The 11,273-nt window shown below is 44.2% G+C and overlaps 1 protein-coding gene across 1 annotated transcript in view; it reads left to right on the forward strand.

Moving 5' to 3' along the window:
* Window positions 1-8,938, forward strand: part of LOC124034383 (nuclear receptor corepressor 2-like) — a 183,935-nt gene extending 174,997 nt beyond the window's left edge. The window contains 8 exon segments of the mRNA XM_046347510.1: window positions 940-1,073; window positions 1,378-1,562; window positions 2,535-2,663; window positions 2,865-3,004; window positions 3,116-3,169; window positions 4,619-4,831; window positions 5,150-5,326; window positions 5,498-8,938. Of these exon segments, the coding sequence (XP_046203466.1) occupies window positions 940-1,073; window positions 1,378-1,562; window positions 2,535-2,663; window positions 2,865-3,004; window positions 3,116-3,169; window positions 4,619-4,831; window positions 5,150-5,326; window positions 5,498-5,679 (1,214 nt within the window). The 3' untranslated portion in view covers window positions 5,680-8,938.
* The last annotated feature ends 2,335 nt before the right edge of the window (window positions 8,939-11,273 follow it).

Below are 11,273 nucleotides of genomic sequence, written 5' to 3' on the forward strand. Positions count from 1 at the left end.
TCATCAGCTGCTCCAAAGATGAATGCTCTGGTGCAGAACATTTCCAGAGCACAACACACACTGTATGCGCATTGCGTACAGTTTCTGTAATGAAAGCCAGAGATTAGTCAAATTGGCTTAGGGCACTCCCTAAAGCCCCCTGGGAGAATGACCTCAAAATAGTTCCTCAATGAACCTTAACGACACTCTAGGGCTGTCTGTGAACGTCCTGGTCCATTTTAACTGGTACTATACTACAGCATACACACTTGTTCCTAGCACACTTTTTAAAGCAGGAAACCCATTTGATCTGCTGAAATCTAGGCCTATATCATAAATATGGAATGAAAAGTAGCAGCAGTGTTCGGTGGTCCTTAAATTTGCCATTTCTTCTAAACTCATCAATTTATGGACCATTTTATGCCACCGCCTAGCTTCTTAGTCCGATTTTTGGGGGTTTGAGATTTGTGCGTCTCTCCTTTTGAGTAGAGTGCAATATGGAAATAAGTCAATCGTGATCTAAAGTAGATTGTCAAATCCAACACACTGACAACACATAGTAGAGACAGGATTTCTGCAGAAGGGAAAGTGCCTCTTATACACAGCAGATGTCACGCAATGTTTACAGAGCACAACGTCAGCTGTGCTCATAATGGACTTGTTTTGAAAACAAGACATTTTTTAACGATGCATGTGTTTTTGTTTATTTTATAACAAGCTCTGCCTGTAAGCTGCCTCTATTCAAACTGGCCCAAGCAACTGAATTTCTGCCTTCTTTGTCCCCTCTGTGTGTGTCCGTGTACCTGGTGGTGCTGCTTAATTTGTGTGTGTGTGTGTGTGTGTGTGTGTGTGTGTGTGTGTGTGTGTGTGTGCACTCGCTCGCGCTCTGTATGGCTCCACCCCTGTGTGCAATCTGTGTGGGTGCTTGTGTGTGTGTTGGGCTGTGTCCTGGACCCTCAGCTCAACAAAAGATGATGCCCATGGAGCAGCACGGTCCGTACCGGCCTCCCTCCGAGGAGAGGTTGTCCCCGGGCCAGCAATCCCCCCTGATGAAAGGCAGCCAGAGGGTGGTCACCCTGGCGCAGCACATCAGTGTAAGCCCCCTAGTTAATGACATGGTGTTCATATTGATCTTAAAGAATGATTATATTTTACTGTATTATATCAGTGTTGCATTTACCATGATATGGATGATTTCAATACAGTTCTTCTCAGATCAAAGTCTTCTGTAGAAATTAAATGGGGAGCTTTTCTTGGGGGCTGACAAGTGGAATGTAAAGATCTTGCTGAACGGGTTGGGGATGTGGGAGTATAGAAGTCACTAGAAGTAGGTAGGTTTCCTCCTTGCTGCCTGTCGTGTGTCTGACCCTTGTCTGTGATGTTGTGTGTGGGTAACAGGAGGTGATCACCAAGGACTATACCCGGCAGAGCCAACAGGCCCAGCAGCAGTCCTACCACAGCAACCCAGTCCTGGACCTAACCCGGCCCCTCAGCGCTCCCCATTCCCTGCCTGCCTCCCAGGAGTCTAGTCAGGGACTTCGCTACACTCCAGAGAGGACAGGAGGGGAACGTACCCGAGATGGGTATGGCCCAAGACTGTGTTACTTCATGTTCACCCGGGGTCGACACAATCGGATGCATCCGGTTTTCAGAGGAAATGGGAGAGAGCCTGTGCTGCGACATCTGTTTCTGAATGTTAACAAGGCGACACTCCATCTTAACTCCTCCTCCACGTGTATTAGATTAGTTGAACAGTGCAGAAGAGAACATCCCACCTTTTTCTCATCAGGAGCAAAGTGTGGGGTGTCCGGTCAGGTGTATATTTAACGCCTGCTATGTTAGGTTACTTTATGTACAATATGTCTACTTACATGCTGACTCACGCGCGCATATTGATTTTGTCCATCCAGACACGACCAAGACACGCAGGTTGAATTAACAAAACTAACTCTGAACCAACTATATTAATTTGGGGACAGGTCTAAAAGCATTAAGCATTCATGGCAATTTAGCTAGCTTGCTGTTGCTAGCTAATTTGTCCTGGGATATAAGCATTGGGTTGTTATTTTACCCGAAATGCACAAGGTCCTCTACTCAGACAATTAATCCACAGATAAAAGGGTTACGTGAGTTAGTTTCTAGTGATCTCTCCTCCTTCACGCTTGTTCTTCATTGGACTTTATATGGCTGTTGGCAACCAACTTTAAGGTGCATTACCACCACGAACTGGATTGGTGTGTGGACTTCAGTTCAGCTTTCCGTCACCCACGTGGGTATATGCTCCTAGAAACCAACGAGGAGATGGGAGAGGTTCTATGTTAGTGCCTGGCTAGGCAGAGGCTCGTTGATGAGCCCGAGCACTTTGGATGCAATGATTGAGTAACATGTATGTGTACATTTATTTTGCAACGCTCACAGGCGTAAACCGTGCCGTGTGGTCAGTATGTTACAATATACATGTACAATATATCTACCAGCATGTGGAAATGTAGAAGTTGAATATTAACTACTATACTCAGACTAAAGTGGCTTATTTGTGTGTGTGTGTGTCCTAGGTCTCCTCAGCCCAAGGCATCACCTGTCAGTATGTCTGCAGACGGCATTGAGCCAGTGTCTCCTGCAGGAGCTATGTCTGAACCAGATACACAAGGGGCCTCCTACCCCAACGAGCAGGGAGAGCAGGGGTAAGGCCTCATCCTACCTCCTTCCCTTCTTCACACAGCTAGTAGTCATTCAATCACTCTAACCCACAATGTCAGTTATGTACTCCTTATTGTTAACACATTTTCTTGACAACTCTTGGTAAAAATGTTGGGCTGTATGTTCTATTGTGTGTAGTACAGTAGTTCTCCTGATGCTAACCAGACGTGGACGTCTCTCCACAGCATGGGCTCTCGCTCCCCTCCCAACACCCAGCCCCCAGCCTTCTTTAGCAAGCTCACTGAGAGCACCTCGGCCATTGTCAAGTCCAAGAAACAGGAGATGATCAAGAAGATGACTGTGGTCGGCAGTGAAACTGATTTCAGTGAGTCCCACCCTCAGTGACCGCATACAGCATTGATACTGTAGTACTGTAGATACTATATTCATTGACAAAGAGAATATGCTTTAAAAAATATTATGTTTCTATTTACAGATACTGGCCAGCCAGGAACAGAGATTTTCAACATGCCTGCCTCTACCACTGCAGGTAAAATAGAGATTGATTACCATGGGATATTTGTGGTGAGAGGTGGATTAGTGTTACTCTCAACCACAATGCTGTTGTATAACACGCTTGGAGTAGTCCTAGTTTTTCTGTGATTTATGTACCATGGACTGTGCTAGCTAGTTTTTCTGTTATGTGATCAGGGTTGGGTAGGTTATTTTCTAAATGTAATCTGTTACTAGTTACCTGTCCAAAATGTTTATCAGTAACGTAACCTTTGGATAACCCAAACTCAGTAATGTAATCGGGTTACTTTTAAATTACTTTCCCCTTAAGACATTAAAGTAAGATAAAATAATATTACCAATTGAACGACTTCTGTTGCAGGATAAATCATAGCTGGCTGTTGCATTTTACTTTATGGGTTGGTTATGTAGGCTTCTTCTAACCCATCGCTTTCTACTACAGATAATATAATGATTAGGTTATATCTTTACATTAAAACCCAAAGTCTGTAAGATTGCCAGTCATTCCAATTAATTGATCCCCTTGATCTTCAAGAATAGGACTTGGAATTATGGAAGTATAGATTAGCCATAGAGTTTTAGAAGACATAGCTTGGACTGTAGCCTAGAAAAGCCTATTCCTGTTTTCTTCCTGTGACCCATCAAACACATTTGGTGTGTCATCAGTCTCTGATTTATGGTCAGACTCGCTCCGGCGGAACAAACTTGCACCTTTTTTCAATGCTGGATTGAAAGTCATTGAGAAAACAGAAAGGTGGAAGTTTTTTTCCCGCGAACATCCTTTCTGAATTTAAAAATAATCCTAGAAGTAATCATCTCGTTTTTCGAAGGTATCTGTAATCTGATTACAATATTTTGGCTTGTAAGAGATTATTATTTATTTTTTATCCGTTACATGTAATCGTTACTCCCCAACTCTGGTGACTATGTAGTGGTATAGATCAGCATGTTACAGTAGAGAGGCTATCCTCCAGTTTGTATAGATACGGCCATGTGCCCCTTATGAACCCCTAGCAGACACCGCTAGGCTTCGGGCTGAAGCTTTAGGGCGTGTGCATCAGCTAGGCTACTCACAGGAGACTGGAGAGCAGTAGCTACATCCCAGGTGTAATCTAAAGTACACCCCACCCTCTCTCTCTCTCTCTGAGGATGTGCTGCCTGGTTTACTCTTCTTCTCTGCTGTTTCACTGCACTCTTTCTCTCTGAGGATGTGCTGCCTGGTTTACTCTTCTTCTCTGCTGTTCCACTGCACTCTTTCTCTCTGAGGATGTGCTGCCTGGTTTACTCTTCTTCTCTGCTGTTCCACTGCACTCTTTCTCTCTGAGGATGTGCTGCCTGGTTTCAATTCAATTTGACTCTTTCTTGCTCTATTTATTTGTATCTCTCTCTCTCTCCCACTACTCAATGCCTTGGTTATTACCCTCACACCCTCTCTAACCTCCACCTGTCCCCTCTTGCCTCCCAGGACCTGTAAGTATCCGCAGCCACCCGGCTCCTGAGGCGTCCGGTAACACCATAGGCCTGGAAGCCATTATCAGAAAGGCCCTGATGGGCAAGTATGATGACCAGGCCGAGGAGCGCCCTCCTTCCTCCAATGCTATTAACTCCATGGCTGCCAGTGTGCCTGCCGCTAATCCTCTCGATGACGGACGGACCGAGGACTCTTACTCACTACAAGGTGTGATATTACCCCTCAAATCTCCCTCTGTCATAAGCCTCCACTCAGTTACAGGCGAGGGGTATTTTCTCTGTGCGTTGTATGTACTGGTGTTCATAGCAGGCAGTATTTCCAATTATGAAGCTGTAATGTATGTGTAAAATAAATATTGTAAATACAATATATAAATATTGTATTTAGGCTACTTAATTAATATTTGTTAGACAAGTTTTTCACAGTTGTAACTTCAGATGTATGGAACCTGCTATGTAGATAAATGTGGATAGAATTGGTCAATTAACCACAGGGCTGTGTTTTGTTCCCTTCTTCTGCCTGCAGGTGGGGGGAAGCCAAAGGGTAGCGGGCGCTCTAATGGGCGGAAGGCCAAATCCCCCGGGCCGGGCCTGTCAGGGGGTGAGAGACCCTCCTCTGTGTCCTCTGTCCACTCTGAGGGGGATACCAACCGCCGCACGCCCCTCATCAACCGTGTCTGGGAGGACCGGCCCTCCTCCACAGGTACTGCTCCCTCTCTCCTCCCTGCCCATACTGCACCTCTCACATCTACACCATCTCATCCTCCACTGCTCATATTCAGCTGCACCTTTAAACTCTGTGTACTGCAGTCTGCTACCCATGGCATCATGGTCAGCACTCAATGATGTATTGTTGCTGTTCTTCCTCCTGCAGGCCCCACTCCCTTCCCATGTAACCCCCTGACCATGCGTTTCCCCGGTGGCATGCCAGTGTCAGCGCTCTCCCCATCCTCTGGCCAGCTAGGGGTCCAGGGTCTGGGGCAGGGGCGGGCCTGGGAGGAGGAACCTAAGCCCCTGTTGTGTTCTCAGTACGAGACCTTGTCTGACAGCGAGTGAGAGACCCCGCCATGGAACAGAACAGCACCTACCAACTATCAACCACCTCCACTGCTGCTGCAGACACACACACACACACCACTCTACACTCTCCTTCCCACTCTACACTCTCCACCCAGGAAAGGAGTGACCTCTTAGCCTCCCATCTCACACTGCTGACTGAGCATCTCAAGCGCTGATGGTGGTGTGCTGAGACACTGCTGCTCAGTGAATGTGTGTGTGTGTGTGTGTGTTGGTGTTTCTGTGTATACATTCACTCCAGGACTACTCTAAAGAGGACAAATCACTTGTTTTTTTTACTTGCCTCCCCCACCCCCCACCCCTTGCTGGCCTTATCAATACGGACACATCAATTCACTCACTTTTTTTGTGTACGTTTCTAGTGTCTTCTACGGATTGTGGAAGGGACTTGATACGGCCACAGTCTGATGTTCATGTGTTTGATGGATTCACTGGCCCTGGACAAGGATGGATGTGTCCTCTGTTGTACAGGGATCCTGCTCTACTCTGTCTGGGCTCTGTGAGCAGGGTTTCAACCTGGAGCTTCAACTTGGAGAAGCCTGCTGCCTCCACTGACCATCTCGATCTCTCATTCTTTCTGCCAATGACCCCATGCACATGGAGTTAACCACACAGAGCTCTGCATGGAGAGGTCTGCTAGGGAAGTGGACTCCTTCACTGACCCATGTCACTGTGCAGAGGGCAGTGGGACAGGCAGGTAGCCAGGCAAATGGCATCCATAGTGCAGTAGAGTACAGTACATTAGTGGACACTCGGCCGGTGCATTTCTACCACTATCAGATGATGGACAGGAGGGGAAAAAACACATTGTTTTCCTGTGTTTGTTATTTAGTTTTCTCCTTTTTAAATCAAGTCAGTCCAGTCTTGTGTTTGAAAGTGAGCTGAGACCGCTAGTACTTTTTATGGTGAATTTTGATGGTGTCAGTTATTGTTTCTTATTTGCAATGATTTATCTTGGGGGGTACCTGGGAGGGCTATATCATTGGTTAACAGGGTATACATGCTGTCCATTGCTGATGATGTCATCATACATTTGAAATGTTATAGGAGGACGGTGGCGGCGTATGGTCTCCGGGCATCCAATAGAGAGAGTGGACTGTGGGTGTGATGGATGGCACTAAGAGACAAGTGACACTTTCTCACTCTTTGTATATGAATCATGTCTATGTGTTTGTTGAGACTGTTTTTGGATGTTAAGCACTTAGTTGTCAATCTGTTCACAATGGCATTTTTAAGAATGTGTGTTTCGGGCAGATGAGAATAGACTCGAGAAGAAGAAGAGTGTAGAATCCTACTAATAGAAGCGTCCTCCTTTAATATCTGTTTCATTTGGTCTTGCCACATACATGATTTAGTGTTCCTGCACTCAAGCAACAATCACAGCTAGTGAAACATTACCTAGTCCGCTTAGTGCGGGTAGAGACCAACCTTAAAGCTGCTTTAGGGCAAATTACCCGGCATTCGAGTTGGAATGTGCTTGCATTAAAGAGGTGACAAATAAAAGCCATCTATGTTTCTATGCCCCTTGGACCATGGTGGTGCCGGCTGTGGCTGGATGGAATGCCTATTGTCTCTAGGAGCCTGTTGTGACGGTCTGACCTCTGAACTTTTACTGTCTAGGGGAAGAGGAGCTCTGCCTCACCAGGCCAGACGCACATTTTTATCTAGACCCAATTTTGTACAGTTCTAAGATTCCTAGTGTTAAGTGCCATTCATTTTACATATACAGTAATAGTTACCAAGTGGCGCACACGTTTTTTTAAATGTTTTTTTTCTACATGCCAGGGTTATAAGTGTTTATGCAGGGAAATGTTGAAACCAAGAGCAGATGAAATGTCCTTCTTTTGATGTCTTTTGTTTTGTCCAAATCTGTCACAGCCTTAGCGCTTAACTGTCACTGTCACTTACACATGATTTACAATGGGAGCTGCTAACTTACTGTTGTGAATGTTAAGAAATGAAAAGCAGTGTATTCTGTTTGAGGATTGTAGAACTTGCTGCTGTCACATCAGGTTACCATGACAATGGGCAACGACATGGTTGAATGTCCTCTTGCTCTTTGCAGGCTAAGCAATAGCTATATAAAAGGTGCATGCCAAGAAGAAAGATGTAAAAAGGGTGCTGTATGAAAGGCGATCATACAAACATTGCCCAATTTGTTTTTACAGGCAACATACCCTCAGTCCTTAGTGAAAGGTATTATATTCTGGCATGGTCCTGATTCAAAGGAGGTTTAAACAGTCCAAAAGTTAGTGTTACATTTGTGTGATTAAGTTTTGTCCATTACAATGATGGTGTCCATGGCTTGTATTGACTGTTGAAGCCAGAGAAGCACAGCTGTTCTCAGTGTGACCTGTTTAGAGGGACTGCACTGCAGTGTGTTATCCTGTCCACTAGTTGAGAGGGAGTTGAGTTAGTCATGATGGAGACGTGTTCGTAAGGAACGTGGAACAGTTGGACAGCTTTCACTCCTTCCTCTTCACTGGATTACATAACGTTTCTACTCTGGCTACCTATTATACTGGTCATGGTTGACATCTAATCAGTCAAGGTGCAGCTAAATGAAAAGGTTGGAACTGGACCCAACCGACTACAAGGTAACCCCAGCTTTGTATTATAAGATAGTTTGTGTCTTTACTTGTATATCAATTGACTATTCATGAAGTCATTGGGAGAGAGCAAAGTGACAGTAAAGTTTGACATGACAAGAAGACGAAACCATATCCAGATGTGTTTGCTAAATAAAAAGCAGAGGAAATGAGAATAACCAGTTGTTTTAAAATGTACTGATGTGTATTTGAATGATTTATGCTTTTCACTCGTTTCTGTTTGTTCTTACACCGCTTGCTTTGATTATGGTCATGACACTCTCCATGCTAACAGTTAGCATTTCATTTGTAATGAAAGGAATGTTTCAAAATGAACGAAAAACCAATTAATCGAAGGGCCGATAGGATCCCTGTATTGGGGGGGGGGACATTGACATTGATCAACCGTATTGTGCGTAATGATTTGTTTTTTAAAAATAATTATAACCCACTGTATAATAGCCAGGATTGTATATAGAACTGAAGAGATGTAAATATATATGTGGCTTGCTGCAAGGTTGGTATTTACAGAAAAACTATTCACACTGTTTAATTCTACATGCCCACCAGCAACCTTTGTGGATAGCAGTGTAACAAAAACAAAAAAACACTGCCTTAATGTTTAAATAAAAATCTTATTGCCATTGAAACTGATGCTGTTCATGTCTTTCTGTATACTTTGATTGCCATGTATTACATTATTGCAAATGTGTATGATCACCAACTGAATATCCTATTTTAAGACTATTTTAAATTGAGGGGGGGGATAAAAAGACTAGATATGATGCAAACAGCTATCTTGGATCTGAAAGAACCGAAGATACACTATATTGCTGACAAGTGTATAAAATCGAGCACACTGACATGCAATCTCCATAGACAAACATTGGCAGTAGAATGGCTTTACTGAAGAGCTCAGTGACTTTCAACATGGCACCGTCATAGGATGCCACCTTTCCAACAAGTCAGTTTGTCAAATTTCTGCCCTGCTAGAGCTGTTATTGTGAAGTGGAAACGTCTAGGAGCAACAATGGCTCAGTCTCAATGTGGTAGGCCACACAAGCTCACAGAATGGGAGCCTGAAGCGCATAAAAATCGCCTGTCCTCGGTTGCAACACTCACTACTGAGTTCCAAACTGCCTCTGGAAGCAACGTCATCACTGTTCGGAACTGTTCATCCGTCGGAGCTTAATGAAATGGGTTTTCTTGGCCGAGCATCGGCTGGAGTGGTGTAAAGCTCACCGCCATTGGAATCTGGTGCAGTGGGAAAGCGTTCTCTGAAGTGATGAATCACGCTTCACCATCTGGCAGTCCGACAGACAAATCTGGGTTTTGTGGAAGCCAGGAGAATGCTACCTGCCCGAATGCATAGCGCCAACTGTAAAATTTGGTGGAGGTGGAATAATGGTCTGGGACTATTTTTCATGATTTGGGCAAGGCCCATTAGTTCCAGTGAAGGGAAATTTTAAAGCTACAGCATACAATGACATTCTAGACGATTCTGTGTATGCAACAGTTTGGGGAAGGCCCTTTCCTGTTTCAGCATGACAATGTCCCCGTGCAAAAAGCGAGGTCCAAACAGAAGTTGTTTGTCGATTGTTGTGAAAGAACTTGGCTGACCTGCACAGAGCATTGACCTCAACCCTATTGAACACCTTTGGGGTGAATTGGAACGCCGACTGCGAGCCAGGCCTAATCGCCCAACCTCTGTGCCCGACCTTACTGATGCTCTTGTGGCTGAATGGAAACAAGTCCCTGCATCAATGTTCCAACATCTAGTGGAAATCCTTCCCAGAAGAGTGGAGGCTGTTATAGCAGCAAAGTTGGGACCGACTCCATATGAATACCCATGATTTTGGAATGAGATGTTTGACAAGCAGAAGTACACATACTTTTGGTCATGTAGTGTATGTTTAAAGCTGATCTAGTTTTAGAAAATTTAACTATCCCAGTCTAAATTGCTACCACATAATATAGTGCAGTGGAAAACAACCGCCACAAGTGGGTGCTAGACTCTTATTATTGGATGTGGTGGTTGGGACAGTGAGCTGCCTGCATAGCTTCGCCACACACCGCTTCTCTGACAGTAAAGAAAGTACCATAAAACACAGGAGGAGAAGAAATGTCACGTTGACAATCTAATGAGGGGGTTAAATGCAGTGATCTGAGGTCCAGCAATTATGAGTTAACGAACTATTAATCCCAAGTGGTTCATTGTGAACAATACCCAGAAGTTGTGCGTTTCCTGACTGGTAAAACTGAACGTTCTTTTTTAAACATTTTGCTTGCTCGGTGAACATTTATTTTAATGTTGCAGGGAGGTTCTAACGTTTTACTCTGGTTCCTTGAATGTTTTCCTGGGAGGTTTTATTAACAATTTTCCGTGGATGATTCAATAAGACTGTTAATAACGCTGCTATTTTGGGTTAACTTTTTACTCCAAGCACAGATAGGACATACGGAAATGAATTTCCTTAAGCATTCATGCAACCACATTTATTTTTTTAGTGTGACACAGCATCGGTGACATTCAAACCTATAATCTTCTGTTCAATTTACATGGAATTAGTCCACTGCGGCACCAGGATGGCGCTAGCATGCCATGTTTGTTTTTTTTACAAATACAAGCTGTTCATTTTAATCTATTAAAACCATAGAGATAAATAGAGGACTCATCTTTGTATCTGTGCCACTATAGCATCTGTGACTGCATGGGGAGCACCATTGAGGCAATCTCTATTTTGAAGTCCATTTTATTCACGATTGGCTTAGCCCTCCTGATGACCCAGTTGGACATGACTCCAACAGGGTCACCTGGAGGGATCAGACAATGAAGTTGAAATCTCACCCAGTTGACTACATTAAAATGGTAGAACCCCTCAATGGTGCTGCCTATGTTAATATGGCCTTTTGACCAACAGTAGCCTCTATCATTCTCTATGATTCAAACAGACTCCATTTCAATTAAACAAGCACTCATTAAGA

The sequence above is a fragment of the Oncorhynchus gorbuscha genome, linkage group LG04 (genome assembly GCF_021184085.1).
Source record: "Oncorhynchus gorbuscha isolate QuinsamMale2020 ecotype Even-year linkage group LG04, OgorEven_v1.0, whole genome shotgun sequence".
Taxonomy (NCBI): Eukaryota; Metazoa; Chordata; class Actinopteri; order Salmoniformes; family Salmonidae; genus Oncorhynchus; species Oncorhynchus gorbuscha.